Genomic DNA, 17,801 nt, shown 5'->3' with positions numbered 1-17,801 from the left:
TCCTGCCTCAGTCTTCCGAGGACCTGGGACTACAGGCACGTGCCAGCTTGCCCGGATAATTTTTTCTATTTTTAGTAGAGGTGGGTCTCGCTCTTGCTCAAGCTGGTCTCGAACTCCTGACCTCAAGCGGTACTGCTGCGGCCTCCCAGAGTGCTACCATTACAGGCATGAGCCACCGCGCCAGGCCTAGACTTGTTTTTAAACTGGATAAATATACAAGGATATACATCTGTGTAACACCCCAAATTTAAACATATCCTCCTTGGATATGGTATAAAATTCAATTTTATCCAGGACAGTCAGTTCGCAAACAACTTATTAAACTTCCCAAGATAGTCTGCTCAGCAAGCAAACGACCACTAGAGAAATCTGATTTTCTTGCAGAGACCTGACAGGATTAGCACAAAAGCCCAGATACAGTTCTTGTACATATGGGTTAGTGTTGAGTAGCCAGCTCTGTAAAGGGGGTCACACAAGCAGTTCAGATGAGCTCTTTCCATTCTTCCCTTTTCTAGCTCCCATCCTACCCAGTCTCAGGTCAAATGCAGAGCAAGCTGGGAAGCTTCAGCTGAGAAGTGACCCCTGACGTGGCCCTGTGCACACTGTTCGCCACAACTTCGGGTCAAGTGTGGGATACAAAAATCCGGAGCCAAAGCAGAGGGGTGGGGAACCTGCTGTCTTGGAGCTACACGTGGCCTTCTGGATCCAAACTTCACAGAACATTTGTGAATTTGATCGAGGGGCCATACCTGGGCATCTGGAAGGCCACATGTGGCCTTGGGGCTGCAGGTTCCCCACCCCGCCAGCCAGTTTCTCAGGTTCCTGGCCCGCACCTCAGAACAGGGACCCAACAAGTAGAGGCCAGACAGTTAGAAATAGGAGTACACCAGGACTCAGTCACAAGGGGTAAGAAGGCCTTCTAGAGTTCTCGGAAGCGTGGGGCTTAAAGAAGAGAGGCAAGAGACACGGGGTCGGGGTGGGGGTGGGGGAATCTGGAGACTGGGACGACGGGGAGTCAGGGAGAAAGGGTGAGGGCTACTTGGCTCGGCTACCGGTTTGGCAAAGACCCCGTGGGTCTCCGAAAGAACGCGAATAGGGATTATAGTCCTCGAGTTTGGGAAAAACTGAGGTCTGTTAGATGAAGAAAGACGGGGGAAAAAACACGCTGGACCTGAGTGTCAGCGGCTCTTGACCCTTTGCGCGCAGGGGGCCTGATTCTTGGTGTGCCCAGGCCCTGAAGCGGAGCACGATTCCGGGAGTCCCGGAGCGCGTCATGCAAGGAGGCGGGCCAGGGGGTGTGACCGTAGGCCCGGGGGCCGGTCCACGAGCAGGGACGGCGCTTCCGCCACTCCCCGCGAGCCGAGCAGGTGGGCTAGGGGCTTCCTGCCTCTGAAGCCTCCGGACTCACCTTCCTCCCTCCCCACCGGCTGGGCACCAGACACGGCTTCCCACAGGCTGCGCGCCCTCTCGCGGTCGAAGCGCACCCCGTCCGGCTCCCGGCCCTCCCGCTCCTCCGAGCTGTTGTTAGGCCCGGCCCCTGGGTCGTCCACGGTCTCCACCGTACCCAACGCGGAATACTCCATCTTCCCCGCAAGCCCTAACCGGTCAAAAGCCACTTTCCCCTTGGTATCGCGAGATGTTGGTAGATGGCGGTGCGGGGCGGGTAATTGGCTTGACTAACAAATCTCGCGAGGTTTAAAGGCTACATCCCGCGTTGTGGTGCAGGCCCTGGGGCTTAATTTTTCTTTGCTAGCTCTGGGACTTCAGAGCTTGTGTTGAGGATTCGAAAACCGGTCGCGGAATCCTCAGCAGTCCCAAGCAGCCCCTGCCCTCCAGGATGGGCTTGTGCAGTTCTTGGCTAAGGGTTCTCATCTTGCTCACAGTCAGACTTGGACACTTCTCTTTTCTTTCCAGTAAAGGTTCTTTTACGTGAGAATATTTTCCCCATTTCATTGGTAGAGACACTGAGGCCCAGAACCCAGAAATGGTTTATTCAAGAGTTCGCTACTAGTGAGTGGTAGAGCTGGGGTTCCATATTACTGCTAATAATAGATACCATTTGTTGAGGTCCCAGCTCAGACCTTCCTCTTAATTGCAGACCTATGCATCCTGTTGTCTACTCGACAGTTTTCCTTGGATATCTAATAGGCTTCTTCAAAGTAACTGTCAACCCCTCAATTCTATCTTCCAACCCTAGACCTGCTCCTCCCCAAGTTTTTGGAAGCCACCACCTCTTACCTAGGTTATTGTAGTAGCATCCTCTCTAGTCCCTTCCCTTGCCCTGCAGATGTTCCCAGCACAAAAGTCCCAGGGATCTGCAAGTCAGATCGTGATGACACTCCAGTTCTCAAATCTTCCAGCTGCATCTCGTCTCAATTTTAGTAGAAGCAAAGGCCCTGAGGCAGGAGTAAGCTTGGTGTGTTGGAGGAACAGCAAAAAGGACAGTATGGCTGGAGCCCATGAACAAGGGGGAAAGTGGTATCAGACGGGGTCCAAGAGAAACAGAGATTATTCTTGCCTGAGATCACACAGCTTATCAGTGTGATTTACTCACTTATACTACAAATATATATATATTTTTTTTTTGAGACAGAGTCTCACTCTGTTGCCCGGGCTAGAGTGAGTGCCGTGGCGTCAGTCTAGCTCACAGCAACCTCAAACTCCTGGGCTTAAGCGATCCTACTGCCTCAGCCTCCCGAGTAGCTGGGACTACAGGCATGCGCCACCATGCCCGGCTAATTTTTTATATATATATATATATATATATATATATTTTAGTTGTCCATATAATTTCTTTCTAGTTTTAGTAGAGACGGGGTCTCACTCTTGCTCAGGCTGGTCTCGAACTCCTGACCTGGAGCGATCCACCCACCTCGGCCTCCCAGAGTGCTAGGATTACAGGCGTGAGCCACCGCACCCAGCCTATACTACAAATATTGATCACCAGCTTTATGTTAGGCCTCAGGCTCCAAAGCTTCCAGTACAATAGGTGAGTGATGTTTGGGTAGTCCTTTATAGTTTACAAAGCATCTTTTTTTTTTTTTTTTTTTTTGAGACAGTCTCACTCTGTTGCTTGGGCCAAAGTGCCATGGCAGCAGCCTAGCTCACAGCAACCTCAAACTCCTGGGCTCAAGCAATCCTCCTACCTCAGCCTCCCGAGTAGCTGGGACTACAGGTGTGTGCCACAAAGTCCAGATAATTTTTTTGGCTGAGTAGTACTTTATGGTATGCCACATTTTGTTAATCCACTCGTGTATTGATGGGTACTTGGGTTGTTTCCACATCTTTGCAATTGTGAATTATGCTGCTATAATTCAGATACAGATGTCATTTTTGTACAATGTGTTTTTTTCCTTTGGGTAGATGCCCAGTAATGGAATTGCTGGATCAAACGGTAGTTCTACTTTTAGTTCTTTGAGGTATCTCCATACTACTTTCCATAGAGGTTATACTAGTTAGCAGTCCCAGCAATATCTGAGTGTTCCTATCTCTCTGCATTCTTCCTTTTTTTGAAACAATCCAAAATATACAGAAAAGTTGTAACACAGTACAAAGAACCTTTATCTTCCTTCCTTCCTTCCCTTCTTTCTTTTCTTTTTTTTTTTTTTTTTTTTGAGATGGAGTCTCACTCTCTTGCCTGGGCTAGAGTGCCATGGCGTCAGCCTAGCTCACAGCAACCTCAAACTCCTGGGCTCAAGCGATCCTTCTGCCTCAGCCTCCCAAGCAGCTGGGACTACAGGCATGCACCACCATGCCTGGCTAATTTTTATATATATATTTAGTTGTCCAGTTAATTTCTTTCTATTTTTAGTAGAGACGGGGGTCTCACTCTTGCTCAGGCTGGTCTCGAACTCCTGACCTTGAGCTATCCTCCCGCTTCAGCCTCCCAGAGTGTCTTCCTTTCTGGAATGATTGAGAGTAGTTACTGACTTAACATCCCATCATCCTCACAACTTTAGTGGGTATTTCATACAAAAAAGGGACATTCTCCTAAATAACCAAAGTATAACCATCAGAATCAGGATATTATTAATAGAAATTTTGTCAAATGTCTCCATAATAGCAAAAGGATCCAGTGTGTAAATATGTGTTGTTTTTAGCTGTCATGTCTCTTTAGTTTCCTTCCTTCTGAAATATTTTCTCAGATTTTCCTTATTTTTCATGAACCTGACACTTTTGAAGATTATAGGCTAATTATTTTGTAGAGTGTCCTTCAGATTGTTTGGCATTTCCTCAGGTTATGCATCTTTGGTAGAAATATTAGAGAAGTAATGGTCTTCTCATTGAGTCCTATCAAGTAGTATACAACCTCAATATGTCTCATTGCTGATGATCTTTACCTTGACTGCCTGATTAAGGTTGTGTCACCCAGGCCTATCAACTACACAATTACTCTTTTAATTTATAATCAATAAGTGTATTAATTGTATTGAATAAGTATATTATGGGGAATTACTTTGGAGCCATGTAAATAAATATCTGATTTCTCAATAAACTTTCCATTTATTCATTTGTATACATATGGGTTCATGGTTTCCTATTTTATTCACAATTTTTTTTTTTTTTTTGAGACAAGATCTTCTGTCTCGCAGGCTAGAATGCAGTGGCCTGATCATATTTAATAGCTCACTGCAACCTCGAACTCCTGGGTTCAAGTGATGCTCCTGTCTCAGCCTCCTGAGTAGCTGAGACTTCAGGTGCACACTGCCACGCCTGGCTAATTTTTCTATTTTTATTTTATTTTTTTGTAGAGATAGGGTCTTGCTCTTGCTCAGGCTGGTCTCAAACTTCTGGCCTCTAGTGATTCTCCCACCTCAGCTTCCCAAAGTGCTAGGATTACAGGCGTGAGCCACTGTGTCCTGCCTTCAGGAGGTTTTAATTAGTTACTATCAGTATTTATTTTGATGCTTAACTTGTCCGAGATTTAGCCAGTGGGAGTCCCTTTGAGCTGACTCCTTTGTCCTTTTGACAGGCTCCTCATCATTCCTGTATATTTCCTTGCTTTTTGGCATACCAAGGTGCTCCAATCCTGTACTAAACCACTTCTCCAAAGAATCCTGGATAATTTTAGTGGAGAATGGTATTTAGAAGCCACAGTCTGGGGACTAGGTGTGCTCATTATCACTGGTGTATTGCTGCTCCTTGACCCTGTCGGTGGACAGAGGTAAGGTACCATTATACCCCATGCTAGATCACTTCTTCTTACTCTAATTGGGCTCTAACAGTCCAAAATGGGCTACTCCTCCTTGGGGGAACTTTCCTTACCCCAATCAGGCTTTAGCTTCTCAGTCTGGAGTGGCTCTCTGTAGACAACCTTCTCACCCTGCTCAAGCTGTGATATTCCACACCAGGCTGCCACTCTGCAAGGATATCTGCATCACCCTGCTTAGACTATGTTACTCTGTGATGGGGTGCTGCTCTCCTGGGATGTTCTGTTTACCCCACTTGGGTTCTACTCCCCACACTTGGCAACTCTCTGATAGTGGATGCTCTCCTTATTCTTTTTGTTCCAACATTCCATTTTGGGGCACTGTAGCTCTTCCCATCCCAGGTGCAGATGCCTATCTTGTTTTGCATCTCCTAATTGCTTTGGGCCTGAATTGTTCAGGAAGGGGAGGGGGAAAGGAGTTGGTGTGGGAGAGGACAAAGAGAGAAGGAATTATTATTCTTTTTGAGCGTCAAATTTTCACAACTCTGGCCACTGATTGATCTTTCATTCTAGTGTTTTATTTTGTTTTGTTTTTGCTTTTATCCCTTTTATATCACCCCACAAATCTTTGAAGCTTTGAAGCTTTCAAAGCTTCAAAGATTTGTGGGTGTTTTCTAGCACAAATAAGATGGTCCAGGCTAATCTTGTAATTGCCACTAACCAGACCTTGATTCAGCCATTTCTCTGAGGAGACCTGTGCTGTTCTGTTCATTGTTAATCAGGAACAATATTAGACACCACAATCTGGGTGATAGAAAACCATATGTTAGTAAGGAGACATTGCTTCTAGTCCATTTTGGTAGAGAGAATTCAAACATACACATTACAAATAATTATTTCATATTAGCATTTACCATTCATTTTTTTTTTTTGAGACAGAGTCTCACTCTGCTGCCTGGGCTAGAGTGCTTAGCATCAGCTTAGCTCACAGCAACCTCAAACTCCTGGGCTCAAGCGATCCTCCTGTCTCAGCCTCCTGAGTAGCTTGGACTATAGGCATGCACCACCATGCCGGGCTAATTTTTTCTATATATATTTTTAGTTGTCCAGCTAATTTCTTTCTATATTTTTTTTTTTTAGTAGAGATGGGGTCTCGCTCTTGCTCAGGCTGGTCTCGAACTCCTGAGCTGAAGCTATCCTCCCTCCTTGGCCTCCCAGAGTGCTAGGATTATAGGCGTGAGCCACCGCGCCCAGCCTACCATTCAGTTTCAATAATAAGATGTTTCACTTAATTTCCTTGATTTTTAAAATTGTATACATTTTTTCTTTCATTGAAAATCTTGATTCCTGATATTATTAACATACTTATTTCTTTGCTTTAACCTATAATATACAGATATAGTCTAAAATGCCATACCTGGAATTATTAATAGTACAAACAGTAAAACTGCTGAGAGAAGTTTAAAATATTTTTGTAGATTGTTTTTTTGTTCTTGCACTGTGTCCCACCTAGGATGTCTAATGAACATACTACGATCTAAAGCTGGGCATGGTGATGGGCGCCTGTAGTCCCAACTATCTGGGAGGCTGAAGCAGGAGGAGTTTGAGACCCATGTGGGCAACAGAGCAAGACATCATTTCTTAAAAAAAATTTACAGGAAGTAGTATCTGGAAGACAAAATGATCATGACACTCCAATCCACGTTACAGTTGTCTTTGGGTGACTTATGGTGCCTTAAGTTGCCTTATGATGACTTAGGGCCAGGACCACTAAACCACCTCCTATCTTCCAGCTAAAGGTGAACATTGCTATTCCTTGGGCCTAGATACAGCCTTAGAATCTACTATTCAGCTGTATAAAAATTCATCAATAGACTGGAGGTGATCCTTAGAGACAGATGAAACCTATTTACGACCCTGCTTATTGGGAGGCAGTGGGTTTCTAGATAAAGCTATAATTAGAAAGTAGCAAATAACAAAAGATCTAGGAAAGGGGGGCTGCATATGATCTATCCATGGGTGAGAATGGTTAGGCAGTGTAGCCTAATGGGCAGGGTAGCCTACATGAACGAAAAAGACAGCCCCATTAAGTTCACTTAGCATTGGTACTTCTATTTTGTGACTCCATATTGCTGAGGGTCTCAAAGAGCTCAAATTCTTATCCACTGAAAAAGGCACGAAGAAAGCAAATGTAAGGGCACTGATGATTGAGTACTAAAAAGTTTCCTATTTAGAATATGTGTAAGACAGAACCAAGTAGAAATTCTCAAGTTGAAATTATAATAAATGAAATAAAAAATTCACTGGAGGAGCTCAACAGTAGATTCAAAATGGCAGAAGAAAGAATCAGTGAACTTGAAGATAGATGAAAAGAAATATTTAATCTGAAGAACAAAGACAAAAAAGATTGAAGAATAATGAACAGAGCTTCAGAGAGCATGGGAAAACTTCAAGCATACCAACATATGTATAAGGAGAACCTCAGAGGGACGAAGGGGAGAGAAAGGGACAGTAAAAAATATTTGAAGGAATAATGTCTGAAAACTCTCCATATTTGGTGAAAAACATTGCTCTACACATCCCCAAATCTCAAGGAACCCAAAGTAGGATAAATAGGAAGACATCTGTACCTAGACACATCACAATCAAACATTTGAAAGACAGAAAATCTTTTATAATTTTAATTTTAATTTTTATTTTTGACTAGTCAAGCACAGTAGTGAGAAGTGGGGAGAGAGTAGAACAAGGAGTTCAATCTGTAACCGACCCTGAACAATCAAGTGCGATAACTCACTACCTTCAGACCAGCCAAGACAGAAAATCTCGAAAGCAGTGAAAGAAAAACGATCATGCACAGTGGAATAATTCAGTTAATGATTTAATTAACTTCTCATCTCAAACAGTGAAGGCCATAGGCAGCGGAATGACATATTCACAGTGGTTAAAGAGAACAAAACTGTAAACCAAGAACCCTGTATCACTCAAAACTATCCTTCAAACATTATGCTAAGTAAAAAAAGCCAGTGGCAAAACGTTACACATTACACAATTCTATTTCCATGAAGTATTGCCCAGAATAGGCAAATCCATAGAGACAGGAGATAAGCAGTTGCTGGGGATGACTGTTCTTGAGTACAGGGTTTCTTTCCGGGGTGACGAAAATGTTCTGAAATTAGACAGTGGTGGTAGTTGCACAGCTCTGTGAATACAGTAAAAACCACTGAACAGCACATCTTAAACGAGTGAGGTTTGTGGTGTGTGAAATTTGTATCAATAAAGCTTTTATTAAAAAATAAAACACCAGTGGTCCCAAAATAAAAAAAATAAATAAATAAAACAAAGGCCGGGCGTGGTGGCTCACTCCTATAATCCTAGCACTCTGGGAGGCCGAGGCGGGAAGATTGCTTGACCTCAGGAGTTTGAGACCAGCCTGAACAAGAGCAAGACGCCGTCTCTACTAAAATAGAAAAAATTAGCCTGACGTGGTGGTTCGAGGCTGTAGTCCCAGCTACTCGGGAGGCTGAGGCAGGAGAATCGCTTGAGCCCAGGAGTTTGAGGTTGCTGTGAGCTAGGCTGACGCCAAGGCCCTCACTCTAGCCTGAGCGAATTTCCCTAATGACTAAGGCAGCTGACTACCCTTTCACAGGGTTTCTTTTTGTTTTTTTTTTCCATTTGTTTGTTTTTGGCTTTTTGTTATTCTCTTTTGTGCAGGACCTGTTTTACTTTTTTGTACATTTTTCTATTGGATTATCTGGCTTTTTCTTCCTTCCAAGCCAAAGGACACTGGATAGAAATCTTTTGTGGATGTATATACAAAAATATCCTTCCCCCTGCACTTCTCGCCTTTTCACTCTTCTAATGATGTATTTGATGAATAGAAGTTCTTAATGTAACCCATTTTTCTTTTTATTATATGGCTAGTGCTTTCTGTGTCCTGTTTAAGAAATATTTTGCCTACTCCAACATTTTATTTTATTTTATTTATTTTTATTTTTTTAATTTTTTATTTCCAGGGCTGGCCCCGTCCACTCCCCCCTACTCCAGCATTTTAAACATATTCTCCTATGTCTTGTTCTAAAAATTTCTTGTTTTACTTTTCACAGATTAAAAACCATCTGGAATTGATTTGGGGGTATGGTATAAGTAGGGACAAAGATCTACTTTTTTCCCATGTGGACATTAATTTGAATTTGCAGCATTATTGGAAAGATCATAATTTTCTCACTGCACTGAAGTATCAACTTTGACATATATCAAATATCCATATATGTGTGGGTTTGTTGCTGGATTTTCTATTGTGACTTTCTATTCTGCTTACATATCTTTGTGCCAAAAAGCACACTTTTTTTTTTTTTTTTTTAAGACATAGGGTCTCATTCTGTTGCCCAGGCTGGAATGCAAAGGCTGGAGTGCAGTGGCTTACTGCAGCCTTAAAATCCTGGGCTCCAGTGTCCCTCCTGGTTCAGCCTCCTGAGTAGCTGGGACTACAGATGCATGCCACCACACCCAGTTAATTTTTTAAAATTTTTAAATTTTTTTAGAGACCAGGTCTCACTGTGTTGCCCAGGTTGGAGTATAATGGTGTGATCATAGCTCACTGCAATCTTGAATGCCTGGCCTCAAGGGATCCTTCTGTCTTGGCCTCCCGAGTAGCTGGGACTACAGGTGTGCACCATCACGCCTAATTTTTAAAAAATTAAAACCTAATTAAAATTTTTTTTTTTTTTTGTAGAGATGGGGTCTTGCTATGTTGCCCACGCTGGTCTTGAACTTCTGGGCTCAGGGAATCCTCCTGCCTTTTCCTCCCAAAGTACTGGGATTATAGGCATGAGCCACCAGGCCCAGGTCATATTTTATTCTTATCACTCAGCACAGTGCCTGACTGAGTAAGCGCAAATATTTGTTGAGTAAATGAATGAAGGAACTGGAATGTAACCACTGAAATATAAGCGCTAGGAAGGAAAGGGAATTTTGACTTTTTGTTTCATGTATTCCAAGCATCTGAAACAATACCTGGCTCACAGTAGGCACTCAATAAATATTAGTGGGTAGATGAAGATGGATAAAGCACTGGTTTTTGGCTCCAGGCTTCTACTTACCTTTGAGCTCTCAGCTTAAATGTATTTCCTCAGGGAAGCCTTCCCTAATAGCCTCTGACGAAATTCTCTGGTTATATTTCATAGTTTTCTGTACTTTACTTTCATGGCCATTCAACAGGCTTGTAATTATTTGTATATTATTTTTTCTTTCCCACTAGACTGACAGTGTCTGGATCTGTCTTGTTTACTGTATCCTCAGTACCTTGTATTAGAACACATAGTTGGCCCTCACTTATTATTCACTGACTGAAGAAGCAACCAGATGTCTTACAATGGAGGTTCAAAGTTGTGTTAGAGGAGGAGATGTTGGTTCTAAGCTTTGGAGGATCAGTAAGAATTCTCTATGTGGAGAAGGACAGAAATTTAATTCTATACAATGAGAAAACTCTGTGTAAGGCCCCATAATAAGCTGAAATAAAAAATAAATAAATAAATAAATAAAACTTTCCACTGTAAAAAAAAAACAAAACTCTTTGTAACGAATGGCAGTATGTCAGGATGTGTGATGTTAAGGAATTGCAGCAGGAGGCTAGTCTGGGGAGGGGAAGGAGCTAAACCTGGAAAGTTAGGTTGAACATACACACCTTGGGAGAGCTGTGTTTATTCAGTGGGCAGTGGTGAGCTATGAAAGGATTTTATGCAGAAAAGGTTAGTATTTTACAAAAATAGCTCTGGAGGTGGTGTACAAGCTGTTGTAGTAATCCAGGTATGACGTCGTAGGGGCCTGAACCAAGGCAAAGGCAAAGAAGGGGGTGGTTCTAAGAGTCTTTCTGAAGTCAGTTTTGAAGTCAGTAGGACTCCATGACTCATTGAATCTGGGGAGGGAGAGGGGCTTTGTGGTGACAGTCAAGGAGGCTTACAGCTTGGGGGAAAGAGTGGATGGTAATGTCATTAACAGAGATAAGGAATATATTATGCATACAGATTTTAAAGAGAAGATAATGAATTTGGTTTTGAATGTGTGGGGTTTTAGCTTTCTGTGGGACAAGTAGATGAAAAGCCAGATAGACAATTCACATCTGAGGCTAGGAACGAGGGCAGGAGACACAGATTTGGATGTCAGTCACCAGAATATAGAAAATCTCTGTAACTAGGCTAGTCAGACGGGGCACCGGGAGTCTGGGAGTCCCACTGTGACCAGCTAGATTGAACCCTCAGTCATTTCCTGATGTTTTGGAAAATAGTATGATTAGCTGCAGGAAGTTGGAGGACATGAATGAAGTCAGTTGTCTGTTTGCTGCTTTTGTCTCTTGGGCTTTTGGGTTGCCAGGTAAGACCATACAAAAAAAGACAGAATGTTGATAATTTTAGAAAACAGGTGATGTAAAAGTTTAGTTACAAAAAGTATTTTGTCTATTACACAAAATTCTTGAAACTTCCTTACCTTTGTAAGGGGAAGATTTATTTTTTAATCAGGTCTCTTTCAGTTGCAGGTGACAGAAACCTAACTTGAAATAGCTTAAGCAAAAAAAGGAAATTTATTGGTTCATGTAACTGAACTACAGGAAGGGCAAGAGTAGTTAGAATAATGGTCCCCCAAAGATGTCCACATCCTAATACTCAGAACCTGTGATTAGTACCTCATATAGCAAAAGATACTTTGTAGATGTGATTAAGTTAAGGACTTTTTTTCTGAGATGACACGAAACACTCAAGTTAGTGTTCCTAAAAAACGTTAGGAAAACTTTGACACATTCTAGTATTTATCAATAGGAAATTATTCCATAACAAAACTGTTTGATTTTTGTTCTATGTGACATGAGATACATGTTAAAGTTACACCAAAGTTTTATCTTTTTATTCTGGCTCCTTTGAACATCTGCCTCATCTCTCACTCACTGCTCACCAACGTCTCTACCCGATGCTTCATTAACACAAGCCATCAGTTACAAAAAAGAAAACTAGGATTCCATCTTACACAGACTGTCAGCTCCATTTGTAGGCCCCCAAAGAAAGCAGAGTCTTGCTGGGGAGGGATGTGTGCTTTCTTGTCTGTCCTCAGGCAATGCCAGGTCACTTTACGGCACAAAAACCCCTGGAGTAAGGCTGAGGAAGTTAAGGATTTTGAGATGGGGAGATTATCCTGGATTACCTGTGTGGGCTGGATGTAATTACAGCAGTCTTTATAAGAAGGATGTGGGAGGAGTCAGTCAGAAAGAGAAGGCAATGTAATGATGTAAGCAGAAATTGGATTATTCAACTTTGAAGCTGGAGGAAGGGGCCGCAAGCCAAGGAATGAAGGTAGATACCAGAAGATGAGAGAGATGAGGAAATGGATTTTCTTCTCAGAGCCTCCAGAACAAGCAGCTCTGCCACTGGGTTAACTTTAACCCAGTGAAACAGATTTCAGACTTTTGACCTCCTGAACTGTAAGAGAATAAATCTGTATTGTTTTAAACCACTAAATTTGAGGAAATTTGTTGCAGTAGCCACAGGAAACTACTACATTGCCTCTCCTGGTTTTGGCTTTCTTTAGAGACAGTGTCTCCTGGACTGAAATGATCCTCCTGCCTCAACCTCCTGAGTAGCTGGGATTACAGGCTCATGCCACCACACCTGGCTTATTCATTTTTTTTTTTTTTTTGGCAGAGTCCATCACCCTGGCTGAGTCTGTCACCCTGGCTAGAATGCCGTGGTGTCAGCCTAGCTCACAGCAACCTCAAACTCCTGGGCTCAAGCAATCCTCCTGCTTCAGCCTCCCGAGTAGCTGGGACTACAGGCATGCGCCACCATGCCCGGCTAATATTTTTCTGCATATTTTTAGTTGTCCAGCTAATTTCTTTCTAGTTTTTAGTAGAGATGGGGTCTCGCTCTTGCTCAGGCTGGTTTTGAACTCCTGAGCTCAAATGATCCACCTGCTTCAGCCTCCCAGAGTGCTAGGATTACAGGAGTGAGCCACCGCGCCCAGCTGCTTGTTCATTTTTAATTACACAGTAGTGGTTCTAAAAATAAAATCAGAACATTATGGATATATTAAGTTTCCCTTTGTCCACTCCCAATTTTGAACCTCTAGCTCCCTTTTTAAAAATATCTTCTATTTTGTGCTTATTATGTATCCCCGAACCCTCCCAGGCCTATGGAAATGCTTTTACATGTATCTATTACCTTCAAAAACATAGGGTATTACTTGTGTAAGATTGTATATGCTTACATAAGTATATCATTCATTCATTCTTCTTTTTTTAGAGACAAGGTCTTGCTCTGTTACCCAGGCTGGAGTGCACTGGGTCATCATAGCTCACTGCAGCCTGAAACTCCAGGGCTCAAGCCATCCTCCCACCTTCTCCTTCCTAGTAGGTAGGACTAAAGGGTCATGCCACCATACCTGGCCAATTTTTAAATTTTTGTGTAGAGATGAGGTCTCACTATGTTGCTCAGGCTGGTCTGGAACTTCTGACCTCAAGAGATGCTTCCAACTGGGCCTTCCAGGTTTTTCTTTTCTTTTTCTTTCTTGCTTTTTTTTTTTTTTTAGAAATCATTACATCTGTCTGAAGTCCTGTTTGCCCCACTCCCTTTTCCCCTACTCCCTCTCTCTTGCCCCCTTATCATTACCATGGTGTGTATCCATCTATCTAGTCATTTCATATACTTTTAGACACATATATTTTCTATAAATAGTACTGTTCTATGTACTTTTAAATTTAAATCATTTTACAATATATATTTGGCATGTTGCTATTTCAATAACTCATGAGCTAGCAAATGTTGATGCACATAGGACTCCTTTATCATTTTATTTGTTGTAGTATTGTGTTGTATTAATAGAAACATTTTATGTTTTATCCATCCAGGTCTTATTGGACATTTCTTCTGTTTATATTTTTCGCAAGGAAGCAGGCTTTCTTGAATATGTCCTGTGCACACCTGTAGGAGTTTCTTTCTGTATTTTTCTAGAGGTGAAATTACTAGGTCATAAAATACACATTTTAAATTTTACCACATCGAATTGTCCTCAAAAGAGGCTGTTTTATTTTCACACTTCCTCCTGCCATGTCTGAGTTTAAGGACTCTGTTGCCACTCCTTGGTTTCCCTCAAAGTGCTAGCAAATGACACGACCCGGCCGCCAGGTCCCGCCTCGCGCACTTGGTACGTCCCGGCAGCGCCCCCCGCAGGGCGGATTGGTTCCGCCCTGGACGCCGCGTCTGCGCCCTTCCAGAGCGCGGCCGCTCACGGTGCCTCCAGCTCGTCACGGTGCCTCCAGCTCGCGGTCGCCCGCCAGTTCCCGACTACTGACGTTCGGCAGCCGCTCGCGACCCCAGGGCCTTGGAGGAGGGGCTCGGCGGAGCGGCACGCGCCGGCTGGTGAGTACCTGCTGCCGCCGCCGCACTCCTGCGCACCCTCTGCCCGCCTTCTCCCTCCGTCAGCGGGGCCGCGGCCCGCTGCTCACCCAGAGGCTCACCTCCCGACGCCGATGTAGGCCTCTCCGGACGCCGGGTGGGCTCCTCGGGACGCCGGGGTGGGCTTTCCCGGACGCCGGGGTGGGCCCCACTGGACGCCGAGGTGGGATTTCCCGCCCTGAGGTGGGCTTTCCCGGACGCCGGGGTGGGCCCCACTGGACGCCGAGGTGGGCTTTCCCGGACGCCGGGATGGGATCCTCGGGACGCCAAGGTGGGCCCCGCCGTATGCCGGGTGGGCTCCGCGGGACGCCGACGTGGGCTTTCCCGGACGCCGGGGTGGGCTTCTCGGGACGTCAGGGTGGGTTTTCGCCTTCGGTTGCCTGGCTCGTCCCCCTCACACCTTCTGGGCGGCCTGTATTCTCTCCGGCGTTCTCGTCGCCACTGCTGGCTCACTGCCACGGGGCTGTGGTCTAGTCTTCCTCACGCTGTGTTTTCCCGGAGAAGGCTCGGTCCCCGCCACCTCCCCCGCGGGGCGCCCCAACCCCGACCCCTCCCTCAGTAAGGACGACTGGGCCCCTCGGCCCACCAGCTTACTATTTTGTTTGGAGTGATCCTCGCTTTCACTAATCTTTGCCCAGAAACAAAGATTTTTCTTGGAAATCCTTGTCATCATATCCCACTTTACCCTCCAACAGAGCTGCTGTGTTTCTCCTGTGTCCTATGATTGGCAGTGTTTCAAGCCTTTTATACATACGCATTTATTTAATCCTCACGACAGCCTTAGGAGGAGATAGGTACTATTATCCTCTATTTGCAGATGAGGCAACTGAGAATTGAGGGCGCACATCTTACCAGTGGTGGAGCTGGATTTGAATCCAGGCGGTCTGACTTCAGTATTCTTTAATTTAGTCACTGTATCATGCTGAGATATATAAGTAACACCCCTCCAAAAGTGAAAAATTTTCTTGTCTTTATAGTCTTTGTTTTCCTGTCAAACGAGGCAGTGCCTTGTAGTTGAATCAAAGAAAGTGTGTTTTTGGAATCAGATGCATTGAGCATCAATTTTCAGCATGGTCATTTACCAGCATAACTGTTTGACTAAGTTTCCTCTTGTGTATATACCCCATGGAGTTATTACGAAGAATAACCTTTAAAATGTGTGCAAGGTACTTAGAATAGTGTTCAAGCACTCAATGAATGATACCTGTATTTATATTACTCAAGGCGTGTTCGGATTCTGTTGTTACACACTTGTCCTAAACTCTGGCTGAGTAAAATATCAGCGGTGTGTGTAGGTATGCATTTGCCTTTTTTTTCAATTACAAAAACAAGTTCATTTTAATCAGTTGATAAGGAAAGAACTTGGTACCAAATTTCTTGAATACTGACTTATTTAGGGGTGAGAGTCAACTATTCATAAAAGATTCTTAAGGCCCTTGTGCCTCCAGGCTTTCAAAGCAATTTTGACAAGTTTGGTACCTAGAATGTCAAGATTTTAAATTAATCTTGTCAGCGATTGTTCTTCAAATAGATCAAGATGATGGATGTGCTGAAAGAAAATGACAAATATCCCAAATTGGGGATTTTCAAGGACACCACCAAAAATGCTACCTCTGGAAGTGGTAATTGAGTGTAACTAAATCTCATGAAGCACTGGAATTTTGGAATTTGTATCTGTGGGGTGCCACTACCTAATGCTGCTTATTGATCCCTTATCTGCTATGGTTCTTTGAAAACACACATTGAGCCTGCAGTGGTCCTGTGCTAGGGTGAAGGGTTTTTATTTATTTATATGCCTTTCAGAAATTTCATGTATTTGGTGGTATGGCTTCCCTTGCTATCATGTTTGAGCATATTGGTTTAAATATATGGTTCAGGAAACATTTAATAAGATGGAAACTAATCCATACAAGATGTTTTCCTAGGGTATTATGATTCCTCTAGTCTTCCCCCATACTAATTTTTACTTTCAAGTTCTACTCATGCTATTCTTTTAGATTTAAGCATCATTTTAAATTTTGTATCCTCCATATAACTTTATTCAGCTATATCCTTCTGTACCTTTAATTTTATCCTGTGCATTAAATGCATATATAACATTTAATAATTTAAATATATACTTTATGTTCCTCCTTCATTCAGCAAATACTTATATGTGCATACCATGTATCAAGCAGAAGTTCTAGTTAGAGGAGATATAAAGATAAGTTATGGAACATTGGAATCAGGTTTTGGAGTCAGGAGACAAAAGTACAAGTGCCTGCTTTGGGCAAGTTACTTTTCTGAACTACTCATAATAATTATATATGCTTTTCGGGCTTCTTAATATTAATTGAAATACTCATCAAATATTATTTTTTAAAAACTTTTTCTTCATAATGTGTTAATTATGTACAGTGAAGTGAACTAATCTCTTCTTTTTTGACATAGGGTCTTCCTCTGTCGCCTGGGCTAGAGTGCTGTGGCGTTAACCTTGCTCACAGCAACCTCAGACTCCTGTTCTTAAGCAGTCCTCTTGCCTCAGCCTCCTGAGTAGCTGGGACTACAAGGGCATGCCACCATGCCTGGCTAATTTTTTCTGTTTTTAGTAGAGGTTGGGTCTCGCTCTTGGTCAGGCTGGTTTCGAACTCCTAAGCTCAAGTGATCCTCCCACCTTGGTCTCCCAGAGTGCTAGGATTACAGGTGTGAGCCACTGTGCCCACCCTGAAGTGAACCAATGTTAACTCTACAGCACAATGTGTACATCCGGGTAACTACCACCCAAATCAAGATAAAGAACCTTTCCAGCACCCAGAAGGCTCACTGTTCCCTTCCCAGTCAGTACCCCCCAGAGGTATCCAGTGTTCTGACTTGGATTACTAGAGGTTAATTTTTTAAAACAGCTTTATTGAGATATAATTCACATACCATACAATTCACCCACTTATAGTGTACAACTTGATGTCTTTTAGTATATTCACAGAGGTGTGTAGCTATCACCACAATTTTAGAATAGTTTCATCACTCCAAAGAGAAACTCCATACCCCTTAGCCATCACTATCCAATCTCCCCAGTCCCTTTCAGCCCTAAACAATCACTAATAGAGACTTTCTGTCTCTATTGATTTACCAATTTGGATATTTCTTATAAATGGAATCAAACAAATGTGATCCTTTGGGACTGGCTTCTTTCACTTAGCATGATTTTTTCAAGCTTTATGCATATCGTTGCCATG

At 43.2% G+C, this 17,801-nt stretch overlaps 2 protein-coding genes and 1 non-coding gene across 10 annotated transcripts in view; 1 reads left to right on the top strand and 2 right to left on the bottom strand.

Moving 5' to 3' along the window:
• Window positions 1-1,583, bottom strand: part of ZNF346 (zinc finger protein 346) — a 38,740-nt gene extending 37,157 nt beyond the window's left edge. For 7 of the 8 annotated variants that reach the window (XM_069473928.1, XM_069473923.1, XM_069473925.1 and 4 more), the window contains exon 1: window positions 1,409-1,583. In XM_069473928.1, coding sequence (XP_069330029.1) covers window positions 1,409-1,583 — 175 coding nt within the window. Of the gene's footprint in view, window positions 1-1,067; window positions 1,132-1,404 lie in introns of all 8 variants that reach the window. The other variant, XM_069473924.1, reaches the window with a different exon arrangement.
• Window positions 1,584-12,170: 10,587 nt separating this feature from the next.
• On the bottom strand, window positions 12,171-12,303 carry LOC138389009 (small nucleolar RNA SNORA49). Its single transcript, XR_011234453.1, has one exon. It is a non-coding gene; the product is annotated as a small nucleolar RNA SNORA49 (small nucleolar RNA).
• A 2,159-nt stretch (window positions 12,304-14,462) lies between these two features.
• The window catches only part of UIMC1 (ubiquitin interaction motif containing 1), a 109,236-nt gene continuing 105,897 nt past the window's right edge, over window positions 14,463-17,801 (top strand). Inside the window, exon 1 of the mRNA XM_069476161.1 lies at window positions 14,463-14,550. The gene's annotated coding sequence lies outside the window, so the exon portion shown is untranslated. The remainder of the gene's footprint in view (window positions 14,551-17,801) is intronic.

The sequence above is a fragment of the Eulemur rufifrons genome, chromosome 7 (genome assembly GCF_041146395.1).
Source record: "Eulemur rufifrons isolate Redbay chromosome 7, OSU_ERuf_1, whole genome shotgun sequence".
Taxonomy (NCBI): Eukaryota; Metazoa; Chordata; class Mammalia; order Primates; family Lemuridae; genus Eulemur; species Eulemur rufifrons.
The sequence above is the reverse complement of the archived record's forward strand: the minus strand, read 5'-3'. Positions and strand labels throughout refer to the sequence as shown.